The 16380-nt window shown below is 37.6% G+C and overlaps 1 protein-coding gene across 1 annotated transcript in view; it reads right to left on the bottom strand.

Annotated features, from left to right (window-relative positions):
- LOC107757972 (voltage-dependent N-type calcium channel subunit alpha-1B-like) overlaps positions 1 to 16380 on the bottom strand; it is a 109065-nt gene that overhangs the window by 17705 nt on the left and 74980 nt on the right. Inside the window, 14 exon segments of the mRNA XM_016575584.1 lie at positions 1152 to 1279; positions 3434 to 3584; positions 4629 to 4720; positions 4893 to 4958; positions 5049 to 5165; positions 5940 to 5945; positions 6424 to 6507; positions 6907 to 7017; positions 7546 to 7710; positions 9865 to 10066; positions 11279 to 11416; positions 11887 to 12047; positions 12589 to 12685; positions 15476 to 15496. Of these exon segments, the coding sequence (XP_016431070.1) occupies positions 1152 to 1279; positions 3434 to 3584; positions 4629 to 4720; positions 4893 to 4958; positions 5049 to 5165; positions 5940 to 5945; positions 6424 to 6507; positions 6907 to 7017; positions 7546 to 7710; positions 9865 to 10066; positions 11279 to 11416; positions 11887 to 12047; positions 12589 to 12685; positions 15476 to 15496 (1539 nt within the window).

Genomic DNA, 16380 nt, shown 5'->3' on the forward strand with positions numbered 1-16380 from the left:
TGGGGGGTTAGAGAGACGGGAAGAGAAACAAGGGGGGCAGAAAGTAATCAGATCAAGACGAAATGAAAAAAAAAGACAAAAACAAACAACAGACGACAAAAAACAGAAATCTTTTGTTAATTAGATTTCCAAGAGTGTCATGAACAGGGATGCCATCCTGGCCAGGCAGGGTCAGAGATGGATCCCAAAGGTTAGAGGTCAGAGGTGAGAGAGTTGATCCCTGATAAGGAGAGATGGAAGAGGTGAGTGAGATGACACGAGGAGTGGATGGTGACAGAATGGCTGCATTGTTTGGAAGATGTCTGCATCTGCATGCTGAGACATCGGGGGAGTTTTCTCTTTCAGTGCACGGAAACAAAGGTTTCAATGCCAGTTTCTGTTCTGTTCTATTTCATTTGAACAGTTTATGCAAATAACAGCTATGAGGTTGAGCTATAAATGTAAAACAACAATTTTGCTTGATATTGTAACATTAGTTTAGTGCCAAAACCCTGAATTGTGAATATGAAAACTGTATGTAAGAGTCATAAAAGGAGGGTTTAGATTGTTATGTGGCCTTGAAAGCTTTGTTTGCCATTCAGCATCATTAACCAAAGCCAGTCAAATCTGGTGGGGCAAGTGCTTGTGTGTAGGCAAGTCATTTGAGCACAGCCATTCAAGTTTGGGTCTCTGGGCGTTTGTACACAGAGGCCACACATGTGGAAGAAGTTGCTTGGGTTGCAAACCTTGTATGCTACCCTATTAGGGCAGTTCTTCCCTAAGCCAAGGGGGGGCGAGATAATTCTCAACAAATTGTACATATCCTTATAGGAAATCCGTCCGCTGCGGAAAGAACAAGCAAAACATGACATACATGAAGAAAGCTTGGAGAGCACATTTGTGTTGTGGACTGAATGGACGCAGATAGGAGTACAAGATCCCATTCACATCCAGACCACGATTCTTATGGGCATTGTGTGGGAGATCTTCAGTCACACATTATCATAGGGAATATTCTGCATTTCTCTCTTTTATTTATGTGGTCTAACCTGAGAAGGCCTTTGAGTCCTAACAGAATGACTCTCCTTCTCTCAACTGTTGCCAAACTCAGTTACTATATTTATCACAAGAGTAGGTCTCCATCTGGTGAGGGAGTGCAGACTGAAACATACCATGCGGCTGGGTCATACTCTGCCCACACTCGGATAAACTCATCCAGGTGGTGAGGGCCCAAGATGGAGGAATCACGTGTCAGATATTCAAAGTTGTCCATAATGACAGCCACAAACAGGTTCAACATCTGGAAAAAAAGTGGTGGGAGAAAAGAATCTGAAGATCACGGAGCAGGAAAAACACTCTGAAAATATCTGAGAGTATGACATTAATTGCAAATTAGGGTTGGGTAAAAATATGTGCTGTCAAACGATTAATCGCGATTAATCGCATTCAAAATAAAAGTTTTGGTTTACAAAATATATGTGTGTGTACTGTGCATATTTATTATGTATATATAAATACACACACATGCATGTATATATTTAAGAAAAAATATGTTATGTTTATATATTAAATATATTTAGAAATAATATAAATTATATGAATATACATATATGCATGTAAATACATGTAAATATTTTCAAAGTATATACATGCATGTGTGTGTGTTTATATATACATAATAAATATACACAGTACACACACATTTATTATGTAAACAAAAACTTTTATTTTGGATGCGATTAATCGCGATTAATGGCTTGACAGCACTAGTAAAAATATAGATTTTCTGATTAATCAGAGTCCGAAAAACAGTGAACGGCTTTTGCATCTCCAGTGCAATGGCAAACAAATAATTACAATCAATAAAATATTTTACCTCAGCCGTAAATGTGAGTTTGCAGTCTGTATTAAATGTGACTTCACATTAAATGTGAAGACTATATACCACAAAAAATGTCTTTCTATTGAGTTGTTTGGGTGGGCTGCATGCAAAAATATCATACAACCATGACCAATGCAGTCCGATTCACAGTCAAATTACTCCCATAAACTGATTCTTTCTGGTGAATTAAAGCCATTACTGAACCAAATTCTCTTATGAGCTGGTTCTTTTAATTAATATTTTAAAAATGAATTTTTAGACTCCACACAATTTTTTTTCAAACTTCTTATGACTTTGTGCTTCCGGTCTTCAGCATTCCCATGCATATGAATGGAAGTCTTTGGAACAAAAGTGTAGTGTGATGAAACACTGCCCTGTATAATTTACAGCATTAGAAGAGACAATTTTGTAATTTTTGCACATAAGCAGATATAGTGGCATTTTATTGCGCATTGCGTTTGTGTTTCATATTTTGTGTTTCAGCCTTGTTGCCTGTTTAAAACTTTTACAGCACTTTGGCCAACAGCTGTTATTTTTAAATGTGCTTCATAAATAAATGTGACTGACTGACTAACTGAAAAATGCCCAATGAATTGCAATTAAATTAAAGCATATTGAATCGGAATCAAATGAATGCTTGTAAATCAGAATCAAATCGAATCAGGAAATCTGCATCAATACCAAGCCCTATTCCAAACACAATGGAATATTTCAGCGTCACGTTCAGACAGGTTTTTAGATTTAAGATAAACAAGCAGTTTTGTGGCAGTAGGATGTAATGGCATGCTACAGCAATGGTTTTCAATCCTGGTCCTGGGGACTCACCGCTCTGCACATTTTGTATGTCTCTCTTATCTGACACACTCAGTTCAGTTCATGGAGCAAAAGCCACTAGAAGGCAAGCCTGCAACCTTTAGCCAAAAAAGCGTTACGGCTAATGCTAACGCTTCCGCTTTGGCAGTATACGCAGGAAAGGAGACCAGAGGCCTTTTTTTTTTTAATTTGATGTCAATGGAGGAGAGGCTTCACAACGCTGAATAAACAGCTTTTTAGAGAAAACAGCTTATAATTTAATGAATCGACAGCCTATCAGCTAATCTCCAACATGTTTTACACTAAGCAATACTTTTGGATTTAACTATTTTTAGAGTTTACACCGAAAAAAAATGTCGTTTTATAAGAGAAGTCACTGACTTTTTGCGACAGGTGGAATACAGCTTACGGCATTTCTCATTCATTCCTATGGTATCCATAAACAGCTATTGAGTGTCGCACAACTCTGACTGAAATTCAATGACGTCAAGGCTATAATGTGATTGGTTATTAAGGCACACGTGATTCAAGTTGACCGTTACACTTTCTCCAATAGAAATTAATACAGACCCTCTCATCTCCCTATATTAAGACAATCTCTGATGGAGCTCTCTCCTAACAAGCTGATAATCTGAATCAGGTGTGTTAAATAAGGGAGACACAAAATGTGCAGAGCAGTGGGTCCCCAGGTTCAGGATTGAAAACCACTATTCTACAGTAATGATAAGCCTGTTTTGGCTGGTCCGACTCAGCACTAACCAGGAAAGAACAGAGGAAAATGAAGGAGACAAAGTAGAAGTAGGCAAAGTCACTCCCGCACTCCTTTCCATGAATGCCCGAGCTCGCATCACATGTGCGCTCACTCAGACAGGACAGCATAATCTCATGCCAGGCTTCACCAGTAGCACTCCTGCAAGAGACATGATGATGAGCTGATTAAATAAATGCGGCAGCTGCTATTAAAAGCAGGAATGACTGTCAGAGAATATAACAGAGACTGGAGATGATGGGAAAAGTGCTGATATTTAAATTACTGTTGAGCCAGATTTCAGTTATAACACTGTTGTCACACTGACATGCTGCCTGCTCATGGCTCTCAGCTCAAAGGAAGCTTTGAGGTAATGAACATAAGGGAAAGATGGAAATTTATTTATGAATTTCATTAGGAGATGTTGTTTTTCTAGCAATATGGCTGATACTCCAGATGGTACTTTAAAATTCAATCTGACCAAAAGGGGAGACCAGAGAGAGAAGGAGCACAACAGAGCGATGCAGACTATTAGACAGACAGACAGATAAATAATCTTACAGTGCGCAACTGAAATCTTTAGCAGCTCTACAGTTTGAGATCAGAATAGGTTAGCTGTAGTTAGGCCTATATTTTAATACTTTATACAGTAATATTTTCTGACTATGAAAGATCTTGATCAATTATAAATACAGTTCTCCATAAAATCCTAATTGCATTAGACAAATGTGCGCTATTAAAGTTGATATCAATCACAGTCTACATATAGTGATCTGGCTAAATATAGCATTTAGGGGCCATATTACAGAAACATTCTAACTGTAGAATCCTCTCTAATCTCCATCATAATTTGTCAGACCTTTAGACTTTAGATTCCATTATACAACCCCAGAAGCTTCATTAAGATTTCCTGCATTCTCAGGTGGCTTCGATTGTAGTAGATAAAGGCCCGGTTTCACAGACTGGGCTTAGACTAAGCCAGGATTAGGCCATAGTTCAATTAGGAAATTTTAGTAATTTTTATAAATGTGCTTAAAAAAACATTACTGGTGTGCTTTTTGAGACAAAACAAAGGCACTGATATATTTTAAGATCAGTCAGTGCAAGTTTCTTTCAGTTGAAACAGCTCAGACTTACATTTTAGTCTAGGACTAGGCTTAAGCCTTGTCTGTGAAACCGGGGAAAGAATAGCAGGTGTGTGCAGACCTGAACAACAGCATAAGCGCTTGGAGGAAAGTGCGAAAGTTGTTGTGGCGATTTATGGCGGTATCATCACTCAACTCAATGTTCCCAAACACCTGCAATCACAATGTTACTTTAAATGCATGTATTTTGAAACAGTTACATTAAACAACCTTCAGACAGAATACCATTTCTATATTTTAATTCACCTATAATAAAATACACAGGAGTATTGTAATGATCTTTTACTGGAAAATACCATCACTGAAGCACATAAATTCTATATACCTGCATTCCAATGATGGCGTAGATGAAAAACAGCATGGCAATTAGGAGGCAAACATAAGGCAGTGCCTGGAAATGAAAAAACATGAAGAAATCGTAACTTCTTTAAAAAAAAAAAAACTCCAACAATGATTAACAAATCAGTCTAAATAGAGTTACCTTAAAAGATTGGACGAATGTCCAGAGCAGGATGCGAATGGTGTATCCCTGCCGGAGGAGTTTGACGAGTCTGGCTGCTCTGAAGAGCCTCAGGAAACTCAAGTTCAGCAGACGGTCCTGTGGGAACACAGGCTTTGTCAATTTAAAAGTTCCTTTCTCCTCATGTAATCATTCAGCACTCTTTACTTCAACCCTCATATCTCTTTATAACATCAAGTTTGTATTTTCAGATCCTAAAAAACATGTATGACAGTATTTTATAAGACCTTAATCTCGATGAGACCACTTCTCGAATCCTGTCACACTGATCCTGAAATATTAGACTGCATTTATCTGTAGTTTTTTTATTATGAGGTTAAGTTGATTTTTTTACATCAGAGAAACATGAATATACAAATGTGTTGTTAATTTATTGAAATATTAACTTAAAATCTCAGGAAGTACTTAAAGTAAATATTTTAGGTCAAAGAGATTTGGCTGACAAAAAAAGTTTGAGAATCCTTGCATTAAGACATCCAGACTTTTCCAGAAATTTCTACTCTGGATTCAGTGTGAAAAATTCTTTGTGAAAAATTGTCAAGTAGGATGTACTCTTGGATCAGTATCTTTTGTTGGTCCTGGAACAACAATGCTGCCAATCCAGACAAAAATATGATTGGTTGATTGGTTGGACCAACAAGGATGTCAATGCATGATAAGCATTAGTGAAGCCTAATGACTTCAAACCAGACCTATTTACCACATAGTCAACTGAAAAACATGGGGTGATTGTAAAAATGATGTTGCATTATCTTCAGTAAAGAAGAACCTTATGGTGTGCTACAATAGGAAGTTCTTTCATTCCCAGCAGGGTGGAATAGACATAAGTTCAAAGACAAGAGAGCAACTCACCGTAGTCTGACATGAAGATGTTAAATTGTGGCAGGAGCAAGCCAAGATTTGAGTGAAGACATTTAAGGAACACAGGAGAACAAGAACAGCCATCAAGCACAAATATAGTTACAGAACAAACACAATTACCATCAGTAGCAACTTTTGACAATGACATGGACGTCAAGACATACAGTATAATACAACATAAGACTTGTGCACATCATAAAGCACAAATTAGAGCCACAAACTAGTGATTTGGTCAAAGTGAGCTTCACCAAATGAATTTGGTTACTCTATTGTCATTTCATCTGGAAAAACAACAGAGCTCTCTCCCTTCTTTTCCTGAACCAGAGACAAAGCTGTGATGGGTCTCCAGCTCATCATCATTCATGTCTGGGCTTTTCTTCTCAGCCTATCTCTGCTGTCTGGTATTACACTCGGTCTTGCTCTAAGACTCTCCTCTAATAGAGCTCAAACACAGAGCTCAGTGCTGCTCACTTACGTTAATCTCAGTAACTAAGATGTCAGTGATGCTGCCCAGCACAGTCACAAAGTCAAACACATTCCAGGCGTCTTTCAGGTAATTCTGAGAAGAAAAGAATTAGAGAGATCATTCAGGGACAGGTTGGAGAGGCTTACAATTTCACACTCTATCGCAGGATTTTTTTTTTTTACTGTGCATTAAAGAATTAGTTCACCCAAAAATCATCATTTGCTGTCATCATTTACTAGCCTTCATGTTGTTCCAAACCTGTGACCTTCTGTGGAACACAAAAAGAGATGTTTGGCAGAATGTCTAAGCTGCTCTTTTCCACACAATGAAAGTGGAAGATAGTGGAAGTGGACAGCTATAAAGATTTTCCAGTAAATTTGTTCCTCAAAAGCTGTTCATTTTTGGGTGAACTGTTCCTTGAAGATAGCTTTTGAGTGCAGCTCTTTTTCGACCAAGATGAATGTTTTTGAGGGTATAAGTGACGATACTCACCAAGGGGCCGAAAGCAATAATCTTGAGAATACACTCCATTGAAAAGAGAGCAGTGAAAACAATGTTGAGATACTTGAGCATTGCTTCATAAAAGTCAGGAGCCCCATGGAACTGCAGGTGTAAGAAGGGAAATATTTTATTTATTTGAGCATCATTTTGTTACAACAAATTGCACGATTTTTACAAATGGGAATAAAACCAGTGGAAGTCAGCAGCAAAAATAAAATATTTAAATAAATTCTATTTTTATATATTTAAAAATGCAATTTATTCCTGTGCTGGCAAAGCTGAATTTTCAGCAACCATGACAACAGTATTCAGTGTCACATGATTCTTCAGAAAACTAATACGTTGATTTATTGCTGAAGAAACATTTCTTATTATTATCAATGTTGAATGTTGCTTAATATTTTTGTGGTAAATGTGACATTTTTTCAGGATTCTTTGATGAATCAAAAGTTTAAAAAAAACAGCATTTATTTGAAATGTAAATCTTTCGTAACATTATAAATGTCTTTTACTCTCACTTTTGATCAATTTAATGCATACTTGAGTATAAAAAAACGTGAAAAATTTATGAAACTTTGATAGCTGTCAACTCTCCAAGGACTGCTACTAAAAGAAAAATGGCTGACTGACCTTCATCATGAGCACCACAGTGTTGAGAGCAATCATGATCATGATGGAGTACTCAAACGGTGGAGAAACCACAAACTTCCACAAGCGGTACTGAAAGGACTGCTGGTTCTGTGGCATATAGCGGGTCAACGGTTTGGCATTGATAGCAAAGTCAATGCAGGCTCTCTGAGAGGAAAAACAGCAAAAGAGGAATTAATTCACACAACAGTCACACTAGAGGTCTTCTCGGGTCCTAAAATCTGTACCCGACCCGAATCACTTCTTACCCGAACCCGATGTGCATAAATTCATTTTTTTAAAAGAAAAACCCGACCCGAGACAGACCCGATAAAATTAGACCCGAGTCTAACACGACAGCATTTATTTTCGAACCCGACTGGACCCAAACGTAAACGGCATTGACGTGTGTACAGCCTGCAACCCTGCAGTCAGTCAGGAAAAATCCCGGTGTCCTGTTGACTGATTTGGCCACTTCTCCATTACTTTGATTTATTTAACATTTATTCAATTTATTATTAGGTTACTTTATATTAGTGCCTGCCTGATGGATGCAAGGTATTTCTGAGCTCCGCTTTCAATTGTGACCATTGGATTTGAAAAATAAACGTGATAGTTTGATAAAAAATAAATCGAGTGGACCCCTGAAGACCTCTAAGTCACACACAACCACTGTTATACATCTTTATCTTTCAGAAAAGACTTTCTGAAGTCACATTCTCTCTCGCATAACCAAAACGAATCATACAAAGAGCAGTGACAACTGTGGAAGACAGTCTAACCTGTGGAGGAACAAGAAAATAGACCTCTAATGGCACTGATATTTTTTGGCTGCGTTGCTGTGAATGTTGATGATAAATGACTTCTCCTGAGGTCTGGGTTTTCACCACAGTTTGTGAGTCATGTTAGGCTGGCATATGGAGAGGGAGAGAATGAAACAGCACAGGCTCTGCAGACGACTGGGCCCGTCTAATGGGGCCTCAGAGGAAATAGGGCAGGAACATCTTGCTGACTGCTCTTTTATGGGGCTGGCTGTCTCTGTGTGTGTCTTTAGTCACTGTGTGTCAGCGTATGAATGTATACCTGTTTCTGAGTGGGTATTTAGGTGCGTGTGTGGTCCGCCGCAGGCACGTGCATTAATCCTGTCACAATTCCCTACCTGGACATCTGCAGCTGTTACCATGGCTGGCTTCACTGTAGGTACTGTACACTGTACACACTGTACACATCACTAAACACTAAAAACCCCTCCAGTGTTTGTAAGATTAATGTTGTCTATGATTAATGTTGGTCTCTGTATCTCTTAATGTCAGCCTAAAAGTGGGTTTCTTTTTGTTGAGATTTTGTTTAGATTCTTGCAGGGTCTAAATACTTTTTACCACACTTGTCCACTGCGAGTGATCTAAGAAATTTGTATTTATTTTTTTACTATCCAACAAACTGTATTTTTGGAAATATTATTTTTTTTATACAATACATTTTTTGGAAATAAAAAAATTAATTATAATATATATATAATATAAAAATGCTACTTTTATATTTTATAAAAAATATAGTCTATTCTATATTTAATATAATATAATAGTTGTAAAAACAGATTTGTGAGCAATATTGGAATTGACGATGCTGGAATAAACCCGAAACACACGCCAATCGTTAAACAGCTGTGTCGTCATCAGCGCTCTGAAATGCTCTTGCGGTGCTTTTATGCCACACATGACAGTGACGTGACGTGGCGTCGGCACTGTTTCAAGTCAGAATCTGTTTCAATTTCTAACTGGCATGCACTGCTTCAAGTCAGATTTCGATCTATCTGCGCAGCGCCACGTTAAGTCGAACACACCTATTGGTTCCATTGTTGTATGTGTCACGCTCTCATTGGTTAAGCCCTCATGTTTGCCATGTTAGTTTGTTGTGTTTTGTTTCCTGTAAGTACTGTTAGTGAGTTGTGTCCATTTCTATGTTCTTGTTTTGCCTAGTCAAGTCAAGTCAAGCCATGCCATGTCTGTGTTTATTGTTTATCTGCTCACTTTTGGGATATAATAAAACTGCACTTGGGTTCTCAAAACGCAGGCTTTCAGTAGACTCGTATTACAAAGTACAATTTTTTGCTTTATTTTTTTCTCCCATATAACTGAACGTGATATGAAAACTTTAAGACAAAATTGTAATATTGCCCATCTCTTTTTTATGACGTCAAATACCAAATACATATTTTTAATGAAGTTAAATACCAAACAAAAATACTTTTTACCACACCTGCCAATTGCAACTGAACAACGAAAACATTATGTTATATATAAATACATTATTCAGTTATACCTCATTCTTCTCCAGACTGCACTCTGACATGGCCTTATCGCCCTGTTCCTGGAATGTGATAATTATCAAGGCCACGAAAATGTTGACGAAGAAGAAGGGGAAGACCACAAAGTAGACCACGTAGAAGATGGACATCTCCATGCGGTAGCCCGGACTGGGACCCTGGTCCTCAAAAGTGGCATCTACAGAGTGCTTCAAAACCCTGTGCACAGACAACATTACACCATTACACCCTATACAGTTTAACATAATAAAGCATCTTGTGGGGGAAAGAAGATTAATTTATTTTACCCATATTGTAAGACTTTGAAAGAGTTTACTTTAAGTTCTTAGATCTAAGACAATGAAATCACAGTATTATCACAGTTTGAATGGATACCTTTAACAGGTTTGATTTATGTAACTGTCATTTCTATTGTGTGGCCAAAGTAATAATTTTTTTAAAGAAAATTAAGCAAGCGAGCTCCTCCAGTGTGTGACAACAGGTCTTAAACTGAAGCAGTTTTATATATCATGCATTGCTGAATTTCTAAATACATTGAAATAATTTAATTGAACAATCAAACACTGTGAGGAAACATAATTACACAGCAGATGCAGAACACTGACCCCAACAAGCTTGTGAACAACTAAATAAATACAATAAATCAATAAAATAAATCAATAAATAAATGCATCACAGACAATTACAATGGCTTTTCCAGCGCATTCATGAGTTTGGCTGTGAGTTGGGGCTGACGCTGATTCATGAATGTCTGCCTAGTCTGCCTCCTGAGAGCTGTGCACTACCAGTATCACAGGGCCTCAAAGAGCACCACTTCAAACTGATTATGGCCTTTAAAGTGAGAGAATAAAAGGCCACTGAGGGGTCAGAGGACACAAGGGAAGTGTTTGAAGGGGACAGAAGCTTATAGGTTTCTAATCCCCACAAAAACATACTGAATAGCAAATGGTTGAACTGTATATAAAGCAAAATATCTGTGTTATAAATGTAAGTGGGGATATGAACAACAAACTTCTGTATTCTGTAATACAGGTCACGTTGCTTCTGGTTCAGGTCTTTTGTATTCATTATATATAGAGCTGATTTCAAGATACTCAAGATACCTTCAAAGGAGATACCAAAGATGATCATAACTGATGACCATCACATATGCAGATTGATATCTAAAAGGTTTTTTATTTTTCTTCTTCTCACTAACAGCTGGATATTAAAATTGAAAAAATGGCAACAATAAAACAACTAAGTTAGGTTAACTGATTACCTTAAAAGTCCATAGAGACCACCATAATTTCATACTGCTATTAACACTTTCTCCACCAAGCGGATGCGATGAGACCTATTTTCTGGTTTGGTAAGGTGACGTTTAACATATACCCCATTAGGGACCATTTCACATGTCTGCTGACTTACGTTGGCCAGCCCTCTCCAGTAGAAACAGTGAAGAGAGTGAGAAACGCCCACAGCACATTGTCGTAGTGGAACTCATATTTCCTCCACTCCCTGGGCTGGGCTGATACTTCATCCTTATCATAATCCAAGAACATCCCTCTAATAAGCAAAAAAAAAAAGAGACAGCATATATAAAGATATACCCATTCAGGATATGTGTTTACAGAACACTGCCAACAGTAGATTGAACCTGGTGCTATCAGTACACCTGGAAGTTTAAAATTATTATTATTATAAGACTTTAAAGAATAATTTTATACAAATTATTGAAAAAGAGCAGAAGGGAAGTATTTTAGAGCTGAACATAATTAGAAAAATGTACATTCACTCTAGAAATGTTTATTATTTTCCTAACATTTTTATTTTTTTATATTTTATATGGCTTGTTTGTAAAATGCCCTAATAGTTTCAAAAACCTATCACCAAGCGTTCCATAGTTGTGGGACCCAACACCTTATCTCATTATTTCATCATTTCTCCACTCACTTTTGCATGGATTTGGAAAATACTGCTGTATGCCTGCAGATAATCAGCCCCTACTCTCTGCTCCTGTATTAATCCCACTCTACCTGCAGTATTTCTCCAGGCCTTTGGACTCGTCTGTGCAGTAGAAAAACTTGCCCTTGAAGAGCTGCACAGCAATGACAGCAAAGATGAACATGAACAGGATGTAGACAATGAGGATATTCAACACGTTCTTCAGGGAGTTCACCACGCAGTCAAACACGGCCTGAGAGAGAGCAGACACACAAACAAATACACTCTGGTTCATTAACAATCAACTACTGTCATAAAGCGGAATGCTTTATGCATTTTTATTTAAAAATTTATTTATTCTTGTCTTCAGATAGGTGGAAGAGAAATAGTTCCTTTTCTACAAAACTATTTGCTGTTATGTATTTTTCATTTCAAAGTTTATGAGCCACATTCATTTTCATGTATTTTTTGTTTATATCCTTTCTTTGTCTTAGTTATTGTCCATATCTATTGTGTATTTCAATAGTACTCACAGACAGAAATTTTGTTTTTGTTTACACGGTTACTGTGTTTACAATTTTTTTTTTTTTGTCTATAGCCCAGCAACGTGTTACAAAATTACAATAAACCTGACTGATTTCTATTTCAAATAAAATTCTTTACTTCTTTTCAAATTTTAATTGATCAAAAAATCCTAAAAACAATCCTCATGGTTTCCACAAAATATTAAAAGTATATATATATACTTTCCTAACCATGACGGCTGTATTGATGGACTGCAACCAAATGTGTACCTTCAGTTTCGGTAGACGTTTAATGGTCTTCAGTGGTCGCAAGACTCGCAACACCCTCAGGGACTTGATAGTGCTGATGTCTTTGCCCTTGGTTCCTCTACACAAGTCAAAATAAACAAAGGGTGAGTAAATTCCGGATCAAACATGCTGTAGACAGCCTTCATCAAAGGATTCATACATATCCAGACAAAACACATGAGAATGTGAGTAAACGTGATGAAAATGTTTCCATTGATTAAAATGTCAATAATGAGACACTAGACTAAACATACTCACCTTTTTTATAGACAAACTAAATAAACACCAACAGCTAATTCTCTAATAAATGAGCATCTTTTAGTGTCATAGCTTGAAATTGCTCCAACAATGGATTGGTTATTTTACAAAAGCACATGCTTTGATGACAGAGTATGAAATACATATATCTCTATTGCATGCAGGTAAAACAGTTAATATCTCTGCATTAATGAGCTCTATCAGAACTGTTAGCTTGTTGTTGAATGACACTTTAATATTATTCGTGCATCAAATAAGAAAGGGAACATGAATTTTACCCAAACGCTGCTGTGCATCAGATTCTAAAACAACAACACGACACCAATGATAACAAAGAAACCTGCCCTAAAAAAGGGCATTGTTTCTTTTCAGGAACCAATGCTGTTTTGCTTTTAAGTCTTTATCACGCTGACATGCTTCAAATGTGTCACCTTGATGAAATGACTGCATAGATTTGAATACAGTGCATGTATTCATTAAACGAAGAGCATGAAAAGAAAAAGGACGGCTAAATAAAATGTATTTCAAGTTATTTCACCCTTAAAGAAAAGAGCAGGCCTCAGCAGAAATCAGTCATGCTTCAGCTCCTAAATGCTCAATCATAACCGCCAAGCTAACAATGTCATTTAATGAAGTAACTGCAAGGACAAGCATAGTCGTTAACTGAATCATGAGGAAATACTCCATGGTCATATGAAATAACTGAAGCCCTTTGCATTATATCTAATGCAGGCAAAGTGCAAACAGAGTCATATTATTTGTAAGACATCACATTCATTCAAATAACCTTCACTAAGCCCCTATTTTGATGCAGGGCATGTGTTTTGTTGGATGTCTGAAAAAATTAAGTGCAGGTAAATTACTATATGTGCCAATTCATTCTCCCAATTATCTTATATTACAACTAGTTATTACACGGCTCTCTTGAATATTTAATTCTGATTGGTCGATCACGGCATTCCGTGGCCAGAAATTTCATACCGCCGCCCATGTCAACGCTGTATACAAATCCGATAAAATTGGCTTTTGCACTTTTACACCTCTCGTATCACACCGCCTGCAAATGCAACTGACGCCATATTGCGTCTCAGTTATTGACTACAGTAAAAATGACTCTGGATGACTTCTGTACAAATTTTACTGTAATATCGTTCAAGCGTTTGTCTCGTTGCTCGGCTGTTTGTTTTATACATTGTAATGGATTATGTAATTGTAATCGTTTTCGCTTAGAGGTTTTAACATGATAACTGTCAGACTCTGTTCCATGTTTTGTGTGTGTCTTGCTCCCCATGTGCCTTCCTGTGCCCATATTTGGTTTGTTTCCTGTTCCTGTCCTGATTTAGTTGATTTCTTCCCAGGTGTTTCCCATGTTTAATTTCCATTGATCCCAGGTGTGTCTCGTCAGCCCCTCCTCCTGTGTGTATAAAAAGTGTTCCCAGTCCCTAGTTCTCTGTCCGCTGTTGTACTTCTTCCGGTGAAGGTCTTCCTGTGTTCGTCTCCCTTGGTTCCAATAAAGTCCTGTTAAAAGCATTCTCCAGCATCTCCTCGTCCCTCGTGTGTGTGACATCGTGACAATAACATACAGGTAAAATTATTTCAGCTCAAATAAATATTTCATGTATTTATTTCGGAGAGCAGCCGTGTAATAAGTGGGATAATGTACAGTAAGCCGGTCATTATCATTTGCATTTATTTGCAGGTACCGTTTAGTTCTTCCAGTGCAGCAATGGAAGAGAGAACAACAGAATATCTGACAGTTCATATCGCATCTAATTTATTCACGGTCTCTTATTTCGATAAAGCGTTGAAATAATCATTGCTTTGGCAGGTGTATGATTGTTGCTGACAAATGATTCAGCAGAAAATAACTTCAAGAAATTATTGTGAAAATGCTTACAATAGAAAAATCCCCAAGCAGTGATTCCCCTCTATTGCACATAGACATATTTCCTACTACAAGAAATGACCTACAACTACAACAGATCTTTCCATGTGCAAGAGCAGGTGGTAGTAACATTTGCAGATTTCTAGCATTTACAATAATAAGCAAAGGTTCAACTTCACCCCTAGAAAGTGCCAACGTCTACTCACACATGCACAGTTCATACATTCTTCTACAAATCCAATGAACACCAATCTAACAGCCAATCAGCAGAGACCTTACAGCATTGTCACCAATCAGCATGGTGAAGTTACTCTTCTGGCCCAATCAGAGGGCTCGACAAGGTCATGCAACTCCACCCATGCTCCCTGATGCACACTAGTCTAGCATGCATTTACTGTACAGGGCCTGATGTTTATCCCCCAAACCCACTACGAACTATAAAGAACCTCAATAACGTCCCACTGGACACCCTGGTAACTTTCACAGGACCCCAGATAACGATGATGGTGGAGAAATGCTCTTTCACATCAATACAACATCAATCAACAATCATTTAGAGGTGCTGTTGAAGGCTAGCAGTGTTATTGTAGAGGCTCCAACCCTGTACAGATACTCTCACTCCACTAATATGTAGTGACAGTAAAGGACATAATCCCAGTAAGCCCAGGACAATGAGGAACAGAGAAGATTTATCAAGGAGAAAAAAGAATATCAGGGGTTCCCCACCTGTTTACGCTTTGATGTGATCTAATGAATGAGAAGAACACAAAGCAAAAGGCAAAACATTATGACATGCTGACAACAGAAAGTACCTCTGCACTAACAGTAAACCACATCATCCTTTCAGAACATTGCACATAACATTTCAGTGAGAATGAAAAAGACTTTTATGAGCACCGTTCTTTTGACATAATGACTTTGATGACCGTATGCAGGAGAAACAGGAAATTGCGGGACTTTTTCAGGCAAATGTTTTGGAAATTGACAAAAGGGAGGAAGAGGCTTTGTATGGTGGGTGAAACAGACACTTCCAAATGCCGTTCATTTCTTTTAAGGTTGTAAGAGAATGGAGTCTGCAGAGACAGCTGTAGGAGAGATGAGGGGTACACTTGACAGAGAGGGAACATCTGAGGATGGATCTGAAAACCAGCACAATCAAGATCTGGAGTGAATACCAAGACTTGCCATAGATCAGTCCTGATTTGATTCATATCATGCTTATGAACTTTAAGCATGGTTGAAAGATGGCTATAAAAATAACAAATGGCTATAAACCTAAAAAGTATAACATTACTATTATACTTTATTGAACAGGTGTTAATTTCGGTCAGTCACATATGGGCGAAATGTTATATCCAGGGATGCATGTTATCTTGGTATCAATTAATTAGTTTATATCAACCGTTCCATCTCTTTGCTCAAATGATCAGTTGTGTCTGACGGTTGCTTGATTGCGCCTGAAATGTAAAGGTGATAGAGCTTATTTGGTGACAGCTGACCTTAGGGCCATTTCAGAGGGCTATAAAAACTCATTTATTTTCCTTAGCTTTTAATAATGTATTGTAAATTATATGTGTTTTTGTAGTTTTTTAGCTTAATGTATTTGACTACTTTTATGTACAGCACTCTGG

This window comes from Sinocyclocheilus rhinocerous, unplaced genomic scaffold (genome assembly GCF_001515625.1).
Source record: "Sinocyclocheilus rhinocerous isolate Xijiao unplaced genomic scaffold, SAMN03320098_v1.1 scaffold1948, whole genome shotgun sequence".
Lineage (NCBI taxonomy): Eukaryota > Metazoa > Chordata > Actinopteri > Cypriniformes > Cyprinidae > Sinocyclocheilus > Sinocyclocheilus rhinocerous.